Source organism: Lagenorhynchus albirostris, chromosome 2 (genome assembly GCF_949774975.1).
Source record: "Lagenorhynchus albirostris chromosome 2, mLagAlb1.1, whole genome shotgun sequence".
In the NCBI taxonomy this organism is placed as follows: Eukaryota; Metazoa; Chordata; class Mammalia; order Artiodactyla; family Delphinidae; genus Lagenorhynchus; species Lagenorhynchus albirostris.
The window spans coordinates 181434990-181460642 of NC_083096.1; the positions used below are offsets into that span (position 1 = coordinate 181434990).

General features: G+C 42.1%; 1 protein-coding gene across 5 annotated transcripts in view; it reads right to left on the reverse strand.

The window, feature by feature from the left end:
• CAMTA1 (calmodulin binding transcription activator 1) overlaps positions 1 to 25653 on the reverse strand; it is an 893482-nt gene that overhangs the window by 842721 nt on the left and 25108 nt on the right. For all 5 annotated transcript variants that reach the window (XR_009539108.1, XM_060141561.1, XM_060141564.1 and 2 more), the window contains exons 2-3: positions 21868 to 21937; positions 16792 to 16910 (exon numbers count right to left, since the gene is read on the reverse strand). Coding sequence is in view for 4 of the 5 variants with exons in the window: in XM_060141561.1 (XP_059997544.1) it covers positions 16792 to 16910; positions 21868 to 21937 (189 nt within the window). In the remaining variant the exon portion in view is untranslated. The remainder of the gene's footprint in view (positions 1 to 16791; positions 16911 to 21867; positions 21938 to 25653) is intronic.

Consider the following 25653-nt stretch of genomic DNA (forward strand, 5'->3'; position numbering starts at 1 on the left):
GGAAGGGACTGCAGCTCTGCACTGCACATAGGACACACTCTCACCGAAGCACTGAGTTGTGGCCAGACCACAGCCAGTCCCCAAGGGATAAAAGGCACGAGTTCCACGCTGACTTCAGAAATGTGGGCAGCCGCCCGTGGGGTGACAGAGCACCTGACGTGGTGAGGTGCGGCCGCCAATGACCAGGGCTCTGCCCACTGGCCCAGGGGCAAGCAGAGAGGCATCAGTACGTCTGCTCCTTATTTCAGAATAACCACATTAACTCTTTCTTCAGGTACCTTCATGTCTATAAACCACATCTTGGTTCGACTCTGGGTTCTTCATTCCTTAACACCTGCCATCCTCGCCTCATTGGCTCTTCCACCCACATTCCACTGGAACCATTCACCAGGGTGACCAAGGGCCTCCCGGTGCCCAAACCCAGCGGTGGCGGCCCCGCCCTCACTTGACTTGACTACTCCACTCCGTCCCCTCTGATGACACCCTCTGTGGCAGGAAGAACAGTGCCCCCTCCCAGGATAGCCATGTTCTAATCACCAGAACCTGTAAATATAGAACAATTAAGGTTGCTAATCAGGCGGCCTTAAAACAGGGAAAGGATCCTGGACGACTTGTGTGGGCCCAAAGGAACCACAGGGGTCCTTAAAACTGAAGAGGGAGAAGAGAGAGGCCAGGTCGGAGAAAGAGAAGTGACACAGCGGGGTCGGAGAGACGCCACGGCGATGGCTTTGAACAGGGAGGGAGGGGCTCTGAGCCCCGGAGCGTGAGCAGCCTCTGGAAGGTGCAGCAGGCCAGGGAACAGCCTCCCCTGGGGCCTCCAGGAAGGAACGCAGCCCTGGCCACACCGCGATTCTGGCCCAGTGAGACCCTTGCCAGACGGCTGGCCGACCTACAGAACTCTAACAATAAACCTGCGCTGCTTTAGGCCACTCGGTTTGTGGTCATTTTGTTACAGCAGCAAATAGAAAACCGATACAGCCTCCTTGGGCCCCTCCTTCTCCCGGCTCCCAGCTCCCGCTTGCCTGGTTCCCCTCTACTCCCTGGCTCTCCGCAGCCTGCGTGGCTGGCTCCCCCACCCCGCTCCACTCAGGGCTTATCTCCTCCCTTCTCCATCCATCTTTTGCCCCAGAGTGATCTCATCCGGTCTAGCAGCCCTCCAATTTATGTCTCCAGACAGGACCTCACTCAGGCTTCGAGACAGTGGCCCACTCAGCACAGCCACTTCAGTGTCTAAGAGACATCTCCAGTCGATACAGCCCCGGAGAGCACTCGTGACCCACCCCCGCCACGCCCCCTTCGGCCTCCTTTGTCTCAGCTATGAACACCAGCACCAGTGCGGTAGCTGAGTCCGCAAACGAGGAACCCGTCTTGATCTCTCCTCCCCCACCCCCCATATCCAATCCCATGAGTCCTGACACCTCTGCCTCCAAAAGACACCCCACTTTTCACCTTCTCCACTGCTTCCATCGTCTCTTCCCAAGATCGCCAATTACTGCAACAGCCTCTAACTGGCCTCTCTGCTTCCCCGTCAGTCACAGAGCAGCCAGAGAACAGCTTTGAAAATAAAGAATCCACATTATGCCTATCACCTCCTGATAGTTCAGCCTCTGATGACTTCCTGTTACTCGTAAAATTCCAAGTCTTTGTGCCTACAAAGCGCTTCAGGATCCAGCCCCTGCCTACCCTGCCGATCACCTTCCCGATGTCCGCTCTGCTCCAGCCACAATGTTGCCTATATTGTTCCTCAAGCCAAATGCATTCCTGCCTCAGGGCATTTGCACTTCTATTCCCTCTGCCTAAAATGTTCCCCTAGATCCTCAAGCAGCCCTCCTTCATCATTCGGATCTCCGCTCAAATGCCTCTAACAAAGGCCTTCCACAACCAACCCACCTCACGTGCTCACACCTAAGTATTCTGTTCTATTTTCTTCTTAGCACTCTCTGAAATTCTTATCTACTTACTTGCTCATGTACCGTCTTCCCTTCTAAACTATAAGCTGCACGACAACAGGAACCTCGTCTGTCTGGGATCCTTAGCACCCTCAACCAGTGCCTGGCACATATTAGCCCTCAAAAATGTTGCCGAAGGCATGAATGAAGGCATGAAACCCAACGGAACACCAGCAGGCTGAGGTCAATAAACACGATGCTGTGGCCCACTGTCCAAAAGGCCCAAGATATACGCAACATATTAGGAGAAAAGCCAGGCTACAAAACTACATGTATAGTAAACCCATTCTGAGTTAACAAATAATAAAATATATGCCCGCATCAGCACAGGAAAATGTCTGAAGAGACTTACATCAGAAAGTCAACTGTTCCTCTCTGATGGCAGGCTTCGGGGTGACCTGGCCATCTTTCAACCTGGGCTGCACTGTGTGAAGTCGGGGTGGGGAAAGTCCTCCCTCCCCCAAGGCTTCCTGCCTTGCTTCCGGCCTCACCCTCACTCACCCTGACGCAGAGAACCGTGGGGTCTGAGACAAAGAAGTGAGCGTGCTGCCTCAATCCTCCCTCCTGTGACGGAGGGAAGCTGGAAGCTGCTCGCGTGCAGGAAGCACGCATTCCCACCCTCTCCTCCAGGTCTCAAGTTCTTCAGGGGCAGCTCCCCTAGATCTGTTTGGCAACACCAATGACTATCACTAAGCCGGGCTGTCGCACTCAGGGATGACGTATTAGCAGCACACTTGAGTACAGACCTAAACAGTATCTGTTGTTGGATTCTTCACGCACTCGTTCATTTAAGGAACAGTCACTGAACACCCAGTAGGTGCCCCTAAGTTAATTCTAAGCTCTTGGGATCCATCAGTGAACAGAGCACATGAGGATTTCTGTCCACCAGGACCTGACAGCCTAGCAGGGGCAGCCACACAATACACAATAAAAAGAAGTAAATTATACGCTATATTAGATGATGATCAATGCTGATTCCAAAACACTTATGTCTCACTATCCTCATTTATGAAATAAAAGATACATAATCACCACACAGCAGGTTCTCTGAATTGCCTGAGGAATGGATTGTTAAAAATTACTGGAAAATGCTTAAATACAGAGTCTTGATTGATAATAATTAAAGCATTTAACAAAAATGATTCTTAAATGATTAGAGTTAGGAAGTCTAAATTTTGCTCAACAGCACAAAAATAAAATAAAACTTTAAAAGGCACATTAACAACTGGTCTTCTGATGCCGGGAAAGGGGAGCCTGTCACCACATAGTTTAAAGACATGTCAGGAAAAATGGGAAATGACTACACTCTGACCTCGATTTCACAGATCCTGCTTAATCCGAAGCTATTTTAATGTATCCTTCCTCAGAAATGGGAAGCAGATGACATTTTCGCTTTCTTTCAATTGTTTCTAAACTTGTATTTAAGTGTTTTTTCCCCTTCTCTTTCTGAAAAGGCAGGCTTTTGCAGCCTTTCCTAAATAAGAACCCCAGGTAACATCGGAAAGCCTCCCTCTCGGCAGCCTCTCTGTCCCCCACACAGCGCACTAAGAGGGTGTGACCTCTCAACACTTTGTCCTTGACCTTCTGTGTTGAGACTTTCCCCCTTCCCAACAGTGATACCCACTGACCTCTTTAAAAGAGAACTATTGGGCTTCCCTGGTGACGCAGTGGTTGCGAGTCCACCTGCCGATGCAGGGGACACGGGTTCGTGCCCCGGTCCAGGAAGATCCCACATGCTGTGGAGCGGCTGGGCCCGTGAGCCATGGCCGCTGAGCCTGCGCGTCTGGAGCCTGTGCTCCGCCACGGGAGAGGCCACAACAGTGAGACGCCCGCGTATCGCAGAAAAAGAAAAAAAAAAAAAAGAACTATTTCAGGCATGAGCTACACACAAAATGATGGTCTCTCTTTCGGGGGCTTGGCTTCTTGAAAAATTCCTGGAGCTAATAAGCGATTATACAAGATTAATAATAGAAAGTCTATCACTTTCCTATACATCAGAAATGAACGAGCGAAATTTGAAATTTAAAACACAATACTATTTACATTAGCACACCCCCCAAAAAAGGAATTAGGTATAAAAACAAAATATGTGTAAGAGCTATATGAGGAAAACTCCAAAACTCTGATGAATTAAATTTTAAAAAACTAAATAAATGGAGGGATAGTCCATATTCATGGATAGGAAGACCCACTATTGTCAGTTCTTCTCAACTTGATCTATAGATTCAACACAATCCTAATCAAAATCCCAGCAACAAATTGATTCTCAAGTTTACAAGGAGAGGCCTAGAATAACCAACTTAGCATTGAATGAGAAGAACAAAATCAGGACTGGCACCATCCGATCTCAAAACTTACTACGAAGCTACAATAATCACAACAGTGTGATACTGTCCGAAGAATAGACAAATAGATCAGTGAAACACAGAATAGAAAGCCCAAATATAGACCCACGCAAACATAATCAACTGATCTTTGACAAAAGAACAAAGGCAATACAGTGCAGTAAAAACAGTCTTTCCAACACTTCCAGATAGTGTTGGAATAAATGGACATACATGTGTCAAAAACTGTGAATTTAGACACAGGCCTTACATCCTTCACAAAAATCAACTTGAGGGACTTCCCTGGTGGCACAGTGGTTAAGAATCCGCTTGCCAAAGCAGGGGACACGGGTTTGAGCCCTGGTCTGGGAAGATCCCACATGCCCCAGAGCAACTAAGCCCGTGCGCCACAACTACTGAGCCTGCGCTCTGGAGCCCGCGAGCCACAACTACTGAGCCCGTGTGCCACAACTACTGAAGCCCACGCGCCTAGAGCCTGTGCTCCACAACAAGAGAAGCCCCCCAGTGAGAAGCCCACGCACCACAATGAAGAGTAGACCCAGCTCTCTGCAACTAGAGAAAGCCCACGTGCAGCAATGAAGACCCAACGCAGACAAAAACAAATAAAATTTTTTTAAATAAATAAATTTATAAAAAACAAAAAAAAGATGCTCCACATCACATGTCACCAAGGAAATGCAAATTAAGACAACAATGAGATACCACTATGCACCTATTAGAATGGCCAAAATCCAGAACACAGACAACACCAAACGTTGGTAAGGATGCGGAGCAGAAAGAACTCTCATTCATTGCTGGTGGGAACAGAAAACAGTACAGCCACTTTGGAAGACAGTTTTGGCAGTTTCTTACTAAACTAAACATAGTCTTACCATACGATCCAGCAATTGCACTCTTTGATATTTACCCGAAGGAGTTGGAAACTTATGTCTATGCAAAATCCTGAACATGAATGTTTATATCAGCTTTATTCATAATTGCCAAAACCTGGAAGCAACCAAGATGTCCTTCAGCAGGTGAATGGATAAATAAACTGCAGTTCACCCAAACAATGGAGTATTATTTAGCGCTAAAAAGAAATGAGCTACCAAGCCATAAAAGGACAGGGAGGAACCTTAAGTGCATATTACTAAGTGCAAGAAACCAATCTGAAAAGGTTACGTGCTGTATGATTCCAACTCTCTGACATTCTGGACAAGGCAAAACCGTGGAGACAATAGAGAGATCAGCAGTTGCCAGGGGCTGGGGGGATAAACTGGCAGAGCACAGAGGATTGTTAGGGCAGTAAAACTAATCAAATCATTGTGTGAAACTAATCTAATCATTGTATGAAACTACACTGATGGATGCACGTCATTATACATTTGTCCAAACCCACAGAATGTGCAACACCAAGAGTGAACCGTAATGTAAACTATGGACTCTGGATGATGATGACATGTCGACAACGTAAGTTCACTGACTGTAGAAAGGTACCACTCCAGTGGGGGATGCTGACAGTGGGAGAGAGTGCACAAATGAGGGGGCAGGGGGCGTGTGGGAACTCTCTGTACCCTCCCCTCAATTTTGCTGTGAACCTTAAACCACTCTAAAACTTAAATCTTAATAATAAAAAACAGCAAAAAATAGAAGGCGTGGCCTGGGTTCAAGGGTTTCGGCTGTGACTATACCTGGAGCCCAGCCCCTCAGGCACCTGCTCACTGTAACTTCAGGCTCAGGTGGCTCTAGTTTCCAGCCCAGGTCAAGCTACTTTTCAGCTTCCTGGTTTCTTGGACACAGGAACCTTTCCCTTTTTTCCATCAACTCCTTTGGAATCCCAGGAAAGTGAATTCAGCGCTAAATGAAGCTTGCCTCAGAATTCCACCTTGGTTCTACCGCAGCTGCCCGACCCGGACGCGCACACACACCCACTAAACCCTGTTCAATTCCCCAGAGCTGGAGCTTCTCCCACTTTCCACATTTCTCCCCAAATGTAAACAGCAGGTTCTTTAAATGTTACATTTATTTCAACTCTACACTCTTCACCAGACCAGAGAACACACAACCACTGAAGCGTATGAGAAAGCTCCATGAAATCCACACATCCTGCCCGTAAAATTCTCCCTAACAGAGAAAACACTCTCCCAAACACACACTTATCTTTCATCACATTCACCCCAGCCCATCTGTGGTTTCTCATCCATCTAGAAAGGAATTCTTTTTGCACTTTTTCTTTTTTCCCCCAGGCTTCTAAAAAGCATTAAAACTAGAAAACAGGTTATTTTTTTAGGAACTTCTTTTAAAATCTCCAACAGAATTTCATAATCACCAAGACAACATAATTTATCATTAGAAACATTTGGTAGGTAGTATTAAAAAGACTGGAAGGTGGTAGACAAGTAGGTAGATAAGTAGGTAGATGCTGTCAGCTGTAGGGTTCGGCTGTTTTCAGCTATCTGGGCCAAATGGAGATGGAAGGAGGGGATGGGGTGGAGATTATCCTTCATGCTCCCTCTTAAAAAAAAAAGTCACAAAAATTGGAATATGCCTCCACATACCCCTACCACTGCCACCCATACTTTAAAAAGGGCTCCCTATATTACTTTAGGTAAATACCCCAAAAATAACTGCATTTCCTGACTTCTAGGCACATGAGACATGAGAAAAAGACTCTAGAATGCATAACTACATCCCATATAGCCAACGCACACTGAAATATACCTGAGTGGTTGAGGGGTAGCAAAGCTGAGACTAAAGCCAAGTGAAGTTGCTCAGAATACATGTCGGGAGGCTGGGAGTCCTCATCTTGATGAGTTTCACCTGGAACACGTTAGACACGCCCATTCTCAGGCCCCACCCCAGACCTACTAGGGCAGAAACGCTGGGGTGGAGCCCAGCAATCTGGGTGCTAACAAGCCCTCCAGGTAATTCTGACGCCAGCTCGGCAAGAAAATCACTAAGCTAAAGAATGCTGGGCTTCCCTGGTGGCCCAGTGGTTAAGAATCCGCCTGCCAATATAGCGGACACACATTCGAGCCCTGGTCCGGGAAGATCCCACATGCCACGGAGCAACTAAGCCCGTGCACCACAACTACTGAGCCCGCGCTCTAGAGCCCATGAGCCACAACTACTGAAGCCCGCACTCCTAGAGCCGTGCTCCTCAAGAAGAGAAGCCACTGCAATGAGAAGCCCGTGCACCGCGACAAAGAGTAACCCCCGCTCGCGGCAACTAGAGAAAGCCCGCGCACAGCAACGAAGACCCAATACAGCCACAAAAATAAATAAATTTAAAAAAAAAATTTTTTTTAAGAATGCCAGCCTTTCCAGGTGTTCTTCCCTCTTCTGTCTCAGCTGACGTTTCAGTGGGGCTCAGCTTCTCCTCATGGGAGTCACCACCACCAAAATCTCCCAACATTACTGAAAGCAGTGGGCTCTTTTATCCCCACACAGCCCATCGACAAAGAGTCCACAGAATATACAGAGTTTTAATGCAACTGAAAACTCTACAAGCCCCTACCATCCAACTTAAAAAACGTGGGTCCAAAATGCATCCTCATTTGCACCTTAACATTTTAAAAAACAATGTCAGGAGACAGCGCTATACGTTAAGACCTGGGTAAAAGCACAAACCCTTCAGTTGTCAACTCCAGTGCTAGACGAGTATGAAAACTTGGAGAACATACCGAAGAAGAACAGGCAGCCCCCTGAAGAGAGGCAGCCTGCCCCTTGAAGGTGCCGACTCCACCAAGGCCAGAGGGACAGAAAACCCCCAGAGGGTGATGAAAATGTTGTGGAATTAGATGGTGGTGATGGGCGCACCGCTTTGTGTACATACTACAGACCACTGAATTGTACACCTTAAACATAAAAATAAATGAAAGGATGATTAAGAGTTTTTTTTTTTTAAGGCCAGAAACTATCAAACTCTTAGAGGAAAACATAGGCAGAACACTCTGTGACATAAATCACAGCAAGATCCTTTCTGACCTACCTCCTAGAGAAATGGAAATAAAAACAAAAATAAACAAATGGGACCTAATGAAACTTCAAAGCTTTTGCACAGCAAAGGAAACCATAAACAAGACCAAAAGACAACCCTCAGAATGGGAGAAAATATTGGCAAATGAAGCAACTGACAAAGGATTAATTTCCAAAATTTACAAGCAGCTCATGCAGCGCAATAACAAAAAAACAAACAAGCCAATCCAAAAATGGGCAGAAGACCTACATAGACATTTCTCCAAAGAAGATATACAGACTGCCAACAAACACATGAAAGAATGCTCAACATCATTAATCATTAGAGAAATGCAAATGAAAACTACAATGAGATATCACCTCACACCAGTCAGAATGGCCATCATCAAAAAATCTAGAAACAATAAATGCTGGAGAGGGTGTGGAGAAAAGGGAACACTCCTGCCCTGCTGGTGGGAATGTGAATTGGTACAGCCACTATGGAGAACAGTATGGAGGTTCCTTAAAAAACTACAAATAGAACTACCATATGACCCAGCAATCCCACTACTGTGCATATACCCTGAGAAAACCATAATTCAAAAAGAGTCATGTACCACAATGTTCATTGCAGCTCTATTTACAATAGCCCAGAGATGGAAACAACCTAAGTACCCATCAACGGATGAACAGATAAAGAAGATGTGGCACATATATACAATGGAATATTACTCAGCCATAAAAAGAAACGAAATTGAGCTATTTGTAATGAGGTGGATAGACCTAGAGTCTGTCATACAGAGTGAAGTAAGTCAGAATAAGAAAGACAAATACCGTATGCTAACACATATATATGGAATTAAAAAAAAATGTCATGAAGAACCTAGGGGTAAGACAGGAATAAAGACACAAACCTACTAGAGAACAGACTTGAGGATATGGGGAGGGGGAAGGGTGAGCTGTGACAAAGCGAGAGAGGGGCATGGACATATATACACTACCAAACATAAGGTAGATAGCTAGTGGGAAGCAGCCGCATAGCACAGGGAGATCAGCTCGGTGCTTTGTGACCGCCTGGAGGGGTGGGATAGGGAGGGTGGGAGGGTAGGGAGACACAAGGGGGAAGAGATATGGGAACATATGTATATGTATAACTGATTCACTTTGTTATAAAGCAGAAACTAACACACCATTGTAAAGCAATTATACCCCAATAAAGATGTTAAAAAAAAAAAAAGTAAACTCCCAGGCTGGCACTCTCAAACAACTCTGGAAGCAACAGTGATCTAGCCTCCAAAACTGGAGAGCTGGGCTTAAGACAAATCTTTAAAGGTCTCAAAGCATAACCTCACACGACCACCAAAGACACAAAAGAGGCTTAGCAGGTATCATACCTAACACTCAGCTGACTGGGGGCAGAGCCAAGACTATACCTGTTTCTAACCTGCCAACTCTGTACCCTTTCCAAGACATCAGTGATCCTTGGGTTCACTAAGAAAGTTTTCATTCCACATCTTAATTCACAATCTGAAAAAGTAAAACCTATAACAAATATATTCTAACACGTGAATTCATTGCTCAAGTCTATGGTTTGCAATTACAGTGGCAGGGGTAGTGTCATTTAAGTTGTTCTTGAACTGATGAGAAAAACCAGAAGTGAACTTAAGACTAAATGATATATTTGCGCCAAGGCCTAATGACAGACTTAGAGAAAGGCTTGCTGAGCAAAAAGCTGTTTATGACTAGTTCAGTGGGGGAGGGGCAGGATAACTGCAGGGCACACAGTAGTGCCACGTGCCAAATTCAAAAGAACCTGCCTAAGAACAGTCAGGGTTATATTCATGTTGCAAGAGCCAATTCAGTTTGGGCAAAACATCATCCGTTGCATTGAACTAATGTTCTTAATATAAATGTTATTAGTTTTGTGGTTTCTTTTATGTAATGTATATATCTATTTGAGTTTTATATTCACAGAAGAATTCTAAGAATTAAGAAATTTATCCTGAGTTTTTTGTGTTTTTCCATATTTCATTCATCCAGCAAATATTTACTGAACACTGAGTATGGGCCAAATATTCTTCTATGTGCTACATTTTGAAGTAATATAATAAAAATAGTTTAGGTCAAACTGTGCTGGGTCTACAGAAATGTTCTTCCTTTAAATAAGGATTTCTTTAACATCTTATTCAAATTTTATAAACACTACCCCACTCTCTGCAGGTAATAAGATCTGCTTCTTTTACTGCTCCTCAGAGCCAAACCCCATCCATATTGATCTCTCTTCTCCTGTCTCCCCTCACTGACATGGAAGGACGTGCTGCCTCCAGCTTTCCAATGCACCCTCTGCTGCTACCTTTGCTACCACCAACACCAAGGTGACGCAGGCTGTCTGACAAACAGGACTGTGCTCATTTGGATCTCAGTATCCATTTACCTCACTTCATACTAAGTTAAACAGAGGAATTATGGTTAATCCAACTGCTACAAAATTAACATTTAATTACAAATTTGGTACCATATATAAAAATCAAACGCTTTCACTCTTAAAACCTGGCTCTGGACTTCCCTGGTGGCGCAGTGGTTGAGAGTCCGCCTGCCGATGCAGGGGACACGGGTTCGTGCCTCGGTCTGGGAAGATCCCACATGCAGCAGAGCGGCTGGGCCCGTGAGCCATGGCCGCTGAGCCTGCGCGTCCGGAGCCTGTGCTCCGCAACGGGAGAGGCCACAACGGTGAGAGGCCCGCGTACGGGGGGAAGAAAAAAAAAAAAAAACCCTGGCTCTGTGTATTGTGGGTCATGTGTGCATTTTCCTTTTTGTGATTTAACCAGAAAAGCCCTGCCTGGCCTCAGAGAATGACCTTGGACCAGTCAAACCCTTAACACTGGAGCTTCCTTGGTGGCACAGTGGTTAAGAATCCGCCTGCCAATGCAGGGGATATGGGTTCGAGCCCTGGTCCAGGAAGATCCCACATGCCGCGGAGCAACTAAGCCCATGTGCCACAACTACTGAGCCTGTGCTCTAGAGCCCACGAGCCACAACTACTGAGGCTGCATGCCATAACTACTGAAGCCCGTGCACCTAGAGCCTGTGCTCTGCACGCAACAAGAGAAGCCACTGCAATGAGAAGCCCATGCACCGCAACAAAGAGTAGCCCCCGCTTACCCCAACTAGAGAAAGCCCGCGCACAGCAACGAAGACCCAATGCAGCCAAAAGTAAATAAATTAAATTTTAAAAAACCCTTAACACTGCCAAACTATCTCACTCACCTTTATAATCAGAGTATAAAAATACTTTTCAGTTTAGCTCACATCTTGGAAATTTAAAGAGTCTTAAATGATCCCCCAAAAATATGGGTCTATGTTTCAAAAAGATAATATGTAAATATACTAGTAAAACCAATCAATGAAAAAATTACAGCCCTAAATCTACGACTTTATAAGTTATACAGACAAAAATACAAAAATACTCAAGAATATATGCCTATACAAAAAAATGATTTTAAAACGTTTTTAAAGTAAGGTGGCTTCTTGTTGTTAAAACAAAATAACCGAAATGAAATATAATTTAACAATTTTCAAAGTCATAAAGTCCATTTTTCTTACTTGAATATAAAAAGTTGAGGGAAAAAAGTATTCAGGACTTAAAAGGGTACTTCTCTCCCTTTGAAAAGCATTATACTCAAGGAGTTTTTCTTCTTCAGCTTCTCTGGTATGGCTGAGAATGCATCAGTCTATATGTGTACTGCTCCCTCGACAGACATTTTTACCATTAAAAAAATGCATTTAACATGAAAATCTCTGAAGCTATCACTAACTACAAACCTGTGCTGCAACTTTCTTTAAGATCAATACAAGTTAGAATTCTTTTTTGTTTGCTTACTCTGGAGAAACTTTGTTAGCGGAAAAACAAACAAAAGAAAGAGCATTAATAGTTCAAAAATAGCAGCACACAAAAATGATCTGAACATAGGTAAGGAGAACATTTTCATTATAAAAGGTTCATGGTGCTGCATTAGTTTGGCTTTGGAAGAATGCCATTTGAAATCCAGATCCAGCAAGTGGGGAATGCAGTAGTTACATTTTAAGTCAAACAGCTAATTAATGACTAAACAGAAGGAATTTCAGTCTGGACAACATATATGGAGTACTAATATGTGTAATTATGAAGTAGTCATTTGTGTAATCAGAAAGCTGCATTAGCATAATTATTTCTGGCTCTGGGCTTTAAAAATATTAACTTAAAATGCAGAAAATTGTAATAGTTCACCTAATGAAGGTGTGAATACCAAACTGATTATGAAATAAGAGTTGGTTCTTTAACAAATGTGCTCTGTGTTTAATACATTCTTTCTCTCCTGCCCAGGATATAAAAATCAAGCCTATCAACCCTCCAGTTGTGCACAGGTACAAAATTTCTATTTTTTAATATATTTTCTTCCTCACCCAGAGCCCACATGTGAATATTCATTATTAAGAATCAAAACTCCTTCCCTAAGAAATGAGTGTTTGCTACTTTTTTTTTTAATCCTCAGAAAAAAATACATTAAGTTTACGTATAATACTGGAAAATGCAAAGTGAAAAAAGAAGCAAATGAATAAAAACAAAAGGATTAGAAGTCACTAAACAGCACGAGATCTTGGGAAAGTCTTATTTGAAATCATTCTTCGGGACAGAACTGTAGAAAAGTATGGACTCCAAAATCAGGCTATAGGCTTGGACTTCCAAGGCCACCACTTTCAGGTACTTTAACATCTCTGTGGCTCAAGTTTCCTCATCTATATTGTAAGAATAATCACAAAACCTACCTCATAGTATTAGTTCAAGGAGTAAATGTGATTATTCACAGAAAGAACTCAACAGTGCCTAGCATAACAGTAGATGGTCAATAAATGTTCGCTGCCATAATGACCATCATCACCATCTCCATATTGTTTTCAGAACCTGGGAAAAGAGTGTTTATGGCTGAGAAAGCATAATCTAAAATTGATTTGTTTTTAGATACAACAGTTATTTTGCAATTGCAAATAACATTCAAGAAAGGCAGGAGATCTTACTTATTCCAGTGAGTTAGAAAAGGTTAAAAGTGCTTAAGTAGGCCCTAAAATCGGTCTTATCTTCTAAGAGTCTTCCTCTTCAGTGACTTTCAGCTTTACCAAATTTGCATGTGAACCCACAATACTAATCTTATATTAACTCTTTTTAATCCGAACCTAAATTCTAGAATGGATCTGCCAGGTACGCTAATGTGGTTAAGGGTTATGCGTCTTTAATTCAAAGCCTAGACGACACACAGTAGAATGAATGTTCCCAAGAATTAATCAGCAACGTAGAAGAAATGAAGCTCAGACAGAGAGAGACAGGCCCTGTCAAGTGCGCTACCTTGACCGAATTATTTCACCACTTTCTACCCACACTCCCTCATCTGTAAAAGGAAACATTACACACCTTGCAATATCATTAGAAGGCTCAGAACTAACGATACACAGCACCCAGTCACCAGCAGGGAGCGGGTGCTGATACGCGGCGACACGTGAAAGGGCACCATCTCACCCTCCCTCTCTCAATGGATGCACACGCACAGTATACACGGTGGGTTTTCTCAAGTAACCGCAGATGTTACAACACAGGTCTGAGGAAAGGGCTGTCTCAAAAGTACAGAGGAGTCAAATTATACCCAGGAACTCAACTGTATACACCCATCAGAGAGAGAGAGAACACGGGTGACAGAGAAAGATGACAGTTGACATCTCATACAGGCAACCCCGGCCGCCAGTCTACTTGGCGAACAGATGCTGTGCAGAGAGTGAGATGGAAAACACCCACATCGGCCGTGCTCGCAACTGCGCTGGTGCCTCATGCCCCTCCCAGTGCGAGTGCCTGGTCCCAGGAAGTGGGATCAACAGGAATGTAGTTTCTGTACAACACAGCTCCTAAGCAGCAGCCTACTCCTTCACGGGGTCCTCTGCCAGAACACAGCAAGCTACCCCAACCCCAGGGGGAGGGCGGGCCCTTCGCAAAGCGGGGTGGCTACACTCTACTCCCTGAACCACTGAAGATTCCACGGGCAATGCTGCCCGAACGTGACTGACTCCGCCTTACCCGGGGTCACAAAGTCCCACTGCGACACAGCCCCTTCAGGGCTCAGTGGCGACATTAAGGATGGCAGGCTGAAAGACATGGGAAAATGCCAAACCCAGCCAGGTCAGAGAAACAAGTACTTTCACAGGAGTACTAATTGTTTTGTTTCTATTATCCGAGCCAGTAAAAAAAAAAAAAATGACATGTCACCATCACCACGTAACACCCTACAGAATTAAAAACTCCTGCTGCCACTCCAAGATTCCCGTTTTTTTCCTAAAGCCAAAAATCAACAAGAAAAAAAAGCCAAAGTCCTCCACACAGAAATATGGGCCAGCCTTTGAATTCAGTTCTGTCGTAGGAGTTTTTGTCGGTTTTCAGCAGGGAGATCACCAAAAGCACAACCCATGGCAAGGGAAGAGGGCGTGTGCCTTGGCCCCTGCCAGCCGAGGCCCCCTGCCACGCCCCCGCCTTCCACAGGAGCACACGCTCTTCTACCCACATTTCAGCAGCAGTGACAGCTCGTGCAACCACCCCACATTTCTCAGCCCCCAGTCTCACGCTGCACCGGTCGGAAGGGGATGCAGTCTCCCCTCTTAGGACTTGAACTGAAGCCACACTGGGACCTAAACCAGCAGTCTCCGAGGGGCTAGGTGTACTGGGTCCTAGAAGAAAATGCAGAACGACTTCTTATCTGCCTCTTAATTTTGTCCTCTATAAAAATTCCTTATTGGGTGTTTCATAATGTATCTAAAATATTAGTAAGGTGGAACACGTAAATAATTCAGAGGGAAACAAATGTGTGAAAGTTGAAGGGCTGTGCTCAAAAGTTCCAAAAAATTTTGAAACCACTCATCTAAATAATCTACCAAATAAATTTCTGACACTGTTACCTACAGCTTTGTAAGACTCTTAAGACCACTAACTTTAATTCACTAAGCAATTGCTGGTTTCAAATATAATTTCAAGTCATAATTAAAATAAATTGACAATTACATAAAAAGATAATACTGAAAAAATTATGTTTTGTTACATTTATAAAAAAACTGGAACTAATGTATAATAACATAGTATCAAATCCTGTTTCAGGGATTACTAAGAAACTTACTGAGTTCTTTAATATTTCATGACCTAGTTTTGACTTACTGAATGGCTCCCAAATTGTACTATTTTGCTGACAGAGCAATGATCTACGATTAGGACTAATTTTCAGCACCTTTACTTTGTTTTCATGTCTAAAATGTTTGAAACAGTTAATAGATGACTGATTAAAACAACAGGCCTCCAAACTAGCTGTTTGTCAAAACAAAAGTATTCTGAGGGGGGAAATATAATTTATTCAAATAATCAAAATACGCATACCTTAAAAGAAGTTTAAAATCAGTTGAGACAAGGTAACAAAACTATGAGATTCTAGTGAGTATTTAACTCTGTAAACTAGGATAAGTGAAGAGACTTTCACATAACCTCATAACTCAAAACAAAAGCATTGTAAGTCAAGAATTTGAGAAAACGATTTTTTAAAAATAAGGGTAAATAGGCAGCACTATTTTCTTCTTGTATCTTAATAAAACTGAGTGCCCAGTACAGGGCAGGGTGTTATATTTATAATTTAACTTGGAAGTACTGATAAATGTTGAACCAGCAACACGAATTGATTGAGACCAACTTTGCAAAACCAATAACCCCAGCCATTTGAATTAAAGGAATAGAATTCCCAGCATGATGGACACAGACCCAATTCTCATCACCACACTAAATGGGTATTACCCTAAATTGAAATAGTCAGATTTCAAAATAAAAAAGATGACAAAGCAATCCACCCCTAATATTGAGACTTCCAGATTAAGATTTACCAAAAAAGGAAACATCATCCAACAAAATAAACTCTGATTCACTCTACTTCATCAATCTTCCTTCTAACTGAATGTCAGATCAACAACCTACTATACAGCCTTCATTCTTAATACAAATTCCTATCGTTAAGGTAAACCAGTTAATTCTCCATGCAAACTTTCTTCATCAGAGAGGACAAGAGCTATTTTGCTAATAAGAACCCTGCCCTTCCAAATTCTACAGAAACTTCACATTGTCAAGACACGGCACATTCTGTAGAATACTGGAGCTGTACCCTTATCAATTCATGACAACGTAAGAACTAAGGTTTAACTGAGATGCAAACAGAGTCAACCACCAAATGCAACACACCAAAATGCAAGAAAACACAAAGACAGAAGAAACTCATGCTACCTTAGTAAGTCAGCGTGCACATTTGATAGTTTGCAACACAAGCCAAGCAGATCAGAGATAGGTCAAAAAACATGTTGGTTTCTGTCAAATCCAAATTAAGTATTCTTCTCATTTACAATTTCCTAGTTCAATATTTTGAATTTAAAGCTAATATAAAGTAGTACTATGCAAAATGACCTAGCGAGTTTGCCCTTAAAAAAAATTGTACCCCTAAAAATAGAAATTTATCTACCTCATTAGTGTTCCAACGGTGCCTCTCTTTGGGTAAACTTGAACATTTCGGCAGACATTCAAGCAGCTTTTTCGGTAAAAAGATTTTTACATGACTACTATTGCTGTTCCCATGATCATCTATAAAGAAGAAAACAATAAATTCAGAGAAGATCATAGAGAAAATCTCCTGTTAAGTACACTGGCAAGGTCAGAAACAGCAGCTGAGTTTTAGTCACTGGGAGACCAAGAGCATTATTCCTCTTAGTTAACAAAACTCATTTACACACTTATCAGATAGATGGCAGCAGGAATCTGGTCAAGAGGCTCTAAAATAAGATTGAGCTTTTTGCTCCGTGGCGAGCAAATGAACAGGGAATACCCCAGCAGCTGCCCATAAACAGAACATTGCTTTTAAAGGGTCTTTCACCAGGTTTCCATGAAGTACATCAAAACTATAAAATGATTTAAACTCACAACACCTAGAAATCTTCTATTAACAGCTGAAAATGTTTTTAAGGTTTTTAGAAAAGAGGAATTATAATAAAATATGACTGCTTACTTTACTGATAAATTAATACTACTTCATCCCCTAGAATACAAATGAGACTTATCCTTTCCAAAGAAAATTACAAATCTTATACATATAAGGAATTTAAACCTCCAGTTAGCTACCTAGGTAATACAGAGGCTGGCCTTTCTAGCCTAAATCTAAAAACATACACTTTTAATTAATTTGATTTACATATATATCTACACGATTAATGTATTTCATCAAAACGTAACTCTTCTAAATCAGTGAGGGAAAAGCTCCTTACTTTCAGACTAGATGGTATGTCTATCTGATAATCAGTCTCCCTGATACTTTCTAAAACAGATCATTTCCTTCTTTCATTCACTTATTTATTTACATATCATTTCTTGTTTCATTCCTGTAACAAAGTCCCTTTGCCTGGCTCCTAATTTCTTGCCAGGTTTGACACATTTAGGTCAGAGTTTCAAATTACCCACTCCAATTTTTTTTAATGCCAAATGGAAGCCCCAACATCCAAAAGGTACAATGCATAACTGGGTGCCAAGGAGCAATATGTTAAAATACTGAAGACTGAATTCGCTCCAGAAAGTCACAGGTGAAATGACTTAACTCATATCAGTAAGGTAAGAAAGGACTCGAAGTCAAGAGCCCAGGATTCTGGCCCAGTTCTGCTGCTTTCTAATTGTGTGACCTTGGGTAAGTTACTTAATATTTTCAGCTTTCCCAAATCAAGGAGAATGAGATAATCTCTAATTCTCCTCCAGGCATAGATCCCTAGAGAATTTACTGTCACATTCAGTAATTTTAAATGCCTTACAATTAAACAACCTTATATGGGCATACAGGTATTAGTTAAGAATGTTGAAAGTGCAATACAGTAGTATATTTTTCCAGTCATTTACTACAATTTTGTTTAGCATAGACTATTTTTTGAACATGCGAAAAACATAAAAGAATAAAAAATACTTCTACAGTCATAATAAAATCTTCTCCAAACACTTTTCATCTGATTAACACATTTCTTCTCAAGGAAAAGATCTTAACAGGGAAATACTGGGTACAGAAATAACATCTAAGAAATTTACTACATCTTCCCATAGGGAAGAACTTGAGAGTTTTAGCATATTAAATCTTTTTTGGTCCATGAACTACACAACCAATTGAATTATAATGCCTATCCTCTATTTCTATAAGCAGTATAAAAACTTGAAAAACTTAAAAATTGACTGCAAAATTTTAATTTAATAGCAAAATAAAATTAAACTTTTAAAAAACCTTGCTACAAAACCAAAAAACAAAAAGGGTTTAAGTAAAAGCAAGTTCATAGAAAGTTCTGTATTAATTACACACTATAAAACCTTTGTAATTTTATGTGCTTATGCATGCTCCCTGCACTTCATCCTCTCAAGGGAGGTACCATGGCCATAAAACTTTAAAGTGCACAATACCAAATCACATGAGCCTTTACCTCCCTTCTCTCTTTCCCTAAAGTGGTTTTACTCTGCTCTTTAAAACTCTCCCCTGATGTGTAGAATCTTCAAAGTAGAGGTGAAAAAATTCTAAAATCTATACTCAATTCCGATATTTACCAATTACAGGGTACCTTCTATGAAAACAGTACTATGCTAGATGCTCAATCAATTGGCTTACTTTGAATAGTATATGACTAGTCACAGCTCTGAAAAAACTATTTACGTATAATTTTGACAATGAATGGAATATGAAACCCCCGCTTCTATTTCTATGTTTGTGGATACAACCTGATGTTAATCATCTGTCCTTTTAGCCTCCTTGAAGAACCCGGCTGTCCTGCGGCATAGGAAGCATATGAGTGAGTGTGTGGGTGTATGTGTGGGTGTGTGTGGGGTTGGGGAGAGACAGAGAGAGACAGAGACAGAGAGAGAGAGAGAGAGAGAGAGAGAGAGAGAGAGACGGAGCGAGTGAGCGAGCACTCTTCTCAACAGCACAACTAACTGCTAGAGAAAAGGCTTCTTTCTGTCTTCCACTCTGATACCAAATCAGGCAGCAGTGAATCGGCCCAAAGGCTTTTAAAGAGGAAAAGGAGAATAGCTGTGTGAGCACTGTCTCAATCAAGTTCCTAAATTTAGCACTATATGGGGATGTGCGGCCATGAGTTCAAAAGGAATAGAAGTATGACAGGCCAACGGGTTCCCCTTAATCAGTTTTTAAACTGTGCTATTTCCAGAATTTTAGGTTCATGCTGTATATAAATTGGATGTTTTTAAGAAACATAACAATGGGTAAATTTTCCCACTGTGCATTATGAAGAGGGCAGTTTTCACACTGGGAAAAGAATATCAGGAATTCAAACAGCCAAACTGTTAAAACTCGTCTTTTCAAATTTCAGTTTTTCTAGTTAAAATGGAATAAAGAGTAACTTTGCTTTCACATTAGAAAAGAACTGCTCACATGGCTATACTGTATAAAGTTGTGTTGTTTAATTAAATGTTGCTTTTTAATGTTTTTGGAGTAACTATAATTGATATCATAATTAGATAACACATGTACCAGTTTTTAAATCCTTGTCTCAGTACAAGGATTCCAACAGTATCTTGAGTTAATGTTAAAAGTAAGTTATACAGTGGTTTCAACTGCATCTCGGTATTTAAATCCAGAGTTAAACTCTGACACTGCAAAATGGAAGTGTCAACCAAATACAGTAAAACACTTCACTATCATTATCTAGCAAAATATGCGTGTCTGATACATGACTTCACAAAATAATTTTCTAACCTACTTCACAATAAAAAGAACTTGTGAAGCTCTTGAAATTGACAGATGATTTGTTTGGCTGACAGCTATTAATTCCAGAGAATGAACCACCTTTTCCAGTCAACCTTCAAATATTTTCCAAATAATAACTTTAGAGGCATCGTATAACTCAACTAAAACTTTCTAAAATGTACGAGAATGCTCATTCACTTAGTTAATTAGGCAAAAAGCAGAATTCTTATTTTCATGTTTTATTTCTAAATCTGAGATTTCACATTACCAAATCCTTCATTTAAATCCAAAGAAATGTATTTGACCTTTCCTTGGAACACACTGTTGACTTCTACAAGGTAAATCATAACTGTATTAAGTCTAACCTGGAAATGATGTATACATTTTATTTTGATTCATAATTAATAAAAATTCAATAATTTTGGTTTTGTGAATAATTACAAACACTGTTATTCAATCAAGTTGATTATGATTAACCTCTCAACCTCTAGAACAAACTGTTCAAAATAAGCTGGTCTAACAGTGTACCAAATTGCTCAGTCTTACTGGGAATATATCTGATCAACAACTTGGAGTGGTAAAATTAAAAGGAAGCGCTACAATTTTCTGTTTAGCTCTAATTATTATGTGCTTAGATTTAATTAGTAGGATAGGAACTGATTCAGGGAAACATAAGCACATATTGTTAAATTCAAGTCAGCACAGTGCTCACAGCAGCAAATACTGCCATTACTAATCTAAGACCTTCAAATCGCTATCCATCCAAAATAAATATTAATTAAGCACCAACGATGTGCCAAGCCTTGGTATGATTTCCTCTTATTCTTCTCGAAAGAAATTCTCCAAAATTAATTAAACTCAGTTGTAATTATCCAAAAGATTTTTTAAAGGTTAAAAAAAATAATAAGTTTTTTTAATAGAAAAGTATAACTAGTTTTGCTATTTCACAACCCCTTTCCTCTTCTTAGAGTGCGTGTGATCATCAAATCTTACCCTTTCTATTTTTAGGTGGCCAGATACCCTCTCCCTGTCGATCATATTACCAAACCTCTGACCCAGGTCTAGGTCAACTCAAACTCAGGTTTAATAAACTTCTCACTGTTTACCTGAATTTTATATTTTCAATCTAAAAACATGTAGGTGGGGGCAGATAAAGCGGCGAGGCCCAGAAGCCTTGCGATCAATTGCCGTCAATTTGGGTTTGGGGCATCCTCTCCTGCTTCGTCCCATTCAACTTCAATCTGAGCTACATGTGATCAAGTACATTTATTTTCTACTATTTATGAGGGAGCAGACATTTGTGGGACTCTATATCAGGCATCCAGAAAGGATTTTACATTGTCCTCCTTCATTTAATCGTCACAATAACCCGTCTGGGCATAATCACCCCCATTTTACAGATGAAGAACCTGAGGTTCAGATTAATTTGCCCAAGATCTACAGCTAGTAAGTGGCTCAAATGGGATTCAGACATGACCTCTGGCTTTTCCGGCAATACCACAAGGCTCCTACTCTAAGTCACCCAGAATTTGACACTAGAATTACAAAATCGTTGTATTAGTGTATCTAACATTTGCAGAGTGCTCTGAGTTTTCCATGTGATTAAACCCTTTGCCTTTGTAATCCTCACAGAAACTTTACGAGGGGAGTATTATTTTGCTACCCCCAGATGGATTAAGTAACTCATCTAAGATCACACAGCAAGTTAAAGGCAGAACCCAGGCCTCCTCATCACAGGCTTTCCTGCACTACAGTGATGGAATTACTCTCACTGCCAAGCCCACCCCTTCCTGTAAGTCAAAAGCTTTCGAATCCTACCTTCTATAGGTGGCACGGTGTTGAGAACACAGTAGGTGCTAGTTCCGCAGAATACACTTTGGGAAACGCTCTAAGGAAACAGAAAATAAAATGTAAAACTAATCTTTGAAAAAGATAAATACTGGCTCTTCTGTGATATTCCTGCCAAAGATGCAAAACCTGAATCTAATCATGAGGAAACATCGGACAAATCCAAATTGAGGAACATTCCACAAAATGGCCTGTAGTCTTCACAAACGTCAAGGTCATGGAAGTCAGAAAGGACTGAGAACTGTTCTGGATCAAAGGAGGCTGAGGAGACAATCAAGCGCCACCCAGGGTCCCCGCGGGGCCTTTCTCTACAAGGTCAGCACTGGGTCAACTGGCACCACCAGAATAGCTCGGAGGATTCGACGGTAGAGAGGTCTGTGTGTTCATTTCCTGATTTTGATGCCTGCATTGTGGTGATGGAGGAGAATGTTCTTGTTTGTAGGAAACACATAATAAAGTACTGACAGTCAAGGGCGATGAAACATACCGGCAACTCACTCTCTCACATGGGGAAAGAAGTTCTCTGCACTACACCTGCGATGTTTCTGTAGGCTAACAGTGTTTCAAAATGTAAAGTACACGTGTGTGAAAAAAAGATATATGCTGCTGAACCTCCAGTACCTGAGCAGTTTTTTTTAACAGGGAGCATATGTACTGTACGTACAGTAAATTGTTACTAAGAAGAACCAATGCCATTTCATTCTGCAGCTCAGTCAACATTCAACGACATCATTACCGCTTCCCAACAGCAAGGCCCATACCTGACTGATTCAAACGGACCTGTGAGTGCCAACTAACAGCATGGCGGGAGGAGTGAGTCAGGGAGACGTTGGAAGACCAGGTCTCTGCTCTCAGGCTGCTTCATGTAGATAAAATTAAAGCTTTCATATAAAAACCTACACCATGTTGTACAGCAGAAACTAACACAACATTGTAAAGCAGTTATACTCCAATAAAGATATTAAAAAAAAAAAACCTATACCACAGTAACTTTTAAAAAGGAGGGGGGGAATTTCTCTGAGTCTTGCCAGCCAATTAGTCTGGGTCCCTTTTTGTTCAGTTGTAATATTAAATAAATTTTTAGATTATTCCTCCAGCACTATAAACCACAGATTTATATACCTAGAAAACCAAAGACAGTTCAACAATCACCCTCAACATTTCATGTTTAAAATATAAAAAACTCAGTTCTCTTACTTACTAGCTGTCCTTGGGAAAGTAATTTAACCTCTCTGTATTACCTCATCCAAAAAAGTACAGAGAATTGGATGGGATACTGCACAGATAAGGGCTTTAGATTCAAGAGTACCACTCAATATAAAATGCCATTGTTACTACGGTTAATGAGGATCATCTTTTTTTTTTTTTGCGGTACGCGGGCCTCTCACTGTTGTGGCCTCTCCCATTGCAGAGCACAGGCTCCGGACGTGCAGGTTCAGTGGCCATGGCTCACAGGCCCAGCCGCTCCGCGGCATGTGGGATCTTCCCGGACCGGGGCACAAACCCGCGTCCCCTGCATCGGTAGGCAGACTCTCTACCACTGCGCCACCAGGGAAGCCCCAGTGAGGATAATCTTTAACAACGTTAACATTTTCTGACAATACACTGATGGCTGCCTGGATTTTTTGTGCCGCGAAGAGTGCTGAAATCTGACTAAGCTCACTCCCCTGAGGCTCTGATCTTCCTCTCCCTTGGAGCCACGGGAAGTGGGTGCTTCACCACAGAAAAAGTCTTTCTCCACAATGCGACCCCAGCTACCAGGATAACCATCAGCTCCTAATCATTTATTTCTTGTTTCTGGAAAATTCTTGTTCCAGTACTTTTACTGTCCTTCTTCTGCTTGATTTAATCAATAGTGGTAACTACTGGTTAGCAATCCAGGCCTGAGGGTTCTCCCTGTGAACTATGGACTCAGCATTCGTGTTCCTTTGGAAAATTCAACATTAGTCTCTCCCCCAACCGAGTGTGGGATTCTAGACTTCAGGCAACATCTTTGAGAGTCGCCAGCAACAGCCTTCTCAGCACCGTAATGCAACATCTCATCTTAATGTGGTTTCCAAATTGAAACTTGAAATTTTACGGTGTTAAAAAGAATGTTTTACCTTCAAGACTTAACATTTTCTGGCTTCCTATTACCAAAAAACAAGATAGCTTAGGTTTACCACTGATCAAGACATCTCACAATGGTCTTCTCAAAAGTTTTAAAAACCACTAATGTACAGTGGAACACATTAGTGAATGACTTCATAAAAAGAACTTTTACACCTGACTTCAAAGTTTGATGACAGGTAAATTAGTGGTAAAATGTATCAAATAACAAATCGAAAGAATTAAACGCTAAAAACAACATATGTAACAGAAATATCACGAACAACCAACCATGATTTCTCAATAGCACTAGCGTAATAAATGAAGTCTTAATAGTTCATTTAACCAGGAAAGAAACTCACTCACATAACTTGAGAGTGAAATCAAATGACGTCCCACCCTAAAAAACACAACGTGAGTCTCAAAGCAAATAAGGCGAAACAAGCAAACTCACATAAGCGATGGCTACCTTGTATGAAGCACCCCGGGGCCAGCCTGAGCTAGGTCCTTTCACCAGGCCGAGACCCGGCTCTGGAAGCCAGGCTGGCTCCGGGGTGCAGAGGGGCACTCACTGGTCGGAGGATCTGGAGCCACGGGGTCCCGAGCCAGGCCCACCACCGCCTGCTGGCAAGGCCGGGACAGACAGCTGAGCTCTCTGCGCACAGGCAAGGGCCGAGTGGGAAAGTACAAGCTCTAACGCCAGCTCTGGATTCCAGTCTGCATGCTGCCCTCCCTGGCTGGCTCTCAAGTCTGACTCGGACCTCTCTGCCCTCGGGAGCCTCCCGCTGACTGAGGCGAGCAGCCCAACTGGTGCTGTCTGAATAGCCTGTATCTCCCTCCTGCCGGATGCCTCCATCTTTATCATAACTCCTTCCATGTGTTCTACACACATGAAAGGAGCACCTCACGTGTGCCAGACACAGCGTCCTAGGAGCTGGGACCCAGCAGTACACAAGACTAACAAAGGTCCCACACTCATGGGGTACATGCCAGTGGGGGAGGCAGGTGGTAAGTGGGATAAATGCTGTGAAGGAAATAAAACGGAGTGATGCTCTACAATGAAAAATCAGGTAGGGAGAGCTCTGTTTCTGAAAGTACATCCATGTGTGGAGCAAAGGGACTACTTGATTAGAGCATCAGGAAACCCGGATTCTCTCATTAACTAGGTTGAGCGGCTCTCAGCGTGGCTGCACTTCAGTCATCTAGGGAGATTTTTTAAATTCTGATGCCCAGGCTGCAATCCTGACCACTTCAGCCAGAATGTATGGAGATGCAACCCAGGCATCAGTATTTTTTAAAGGTTCCCAAGTGATCCCAAGGTGTATCCAGGATGGGAGCCACTGAAACAAACAGCTGCATGACGCTGCTAACTCTCTGACTTGGCCAGTTTTCTCGAGAATAAAATCACAGGTTGACCTTGAGCAGCGCATCCCCAACTTTAACGCACATGTGGGTCATCTGAGGCTCTTGCAGGTTCTGACCCACAGGTCTGAGTGGTGCCTGAGTCTGTGCCTCTGAGACACCCCCATGATTCCTAGCCAAATTAAATTTATAAATTTAATGTGCTCTGACACCAGCCACACCTAGACTATCAGAAACTAGATGATCTAAAAGATGAGGAATTAGATCTAATAAAGATCCAGTCCCAACACTCCTGACTGCACAATT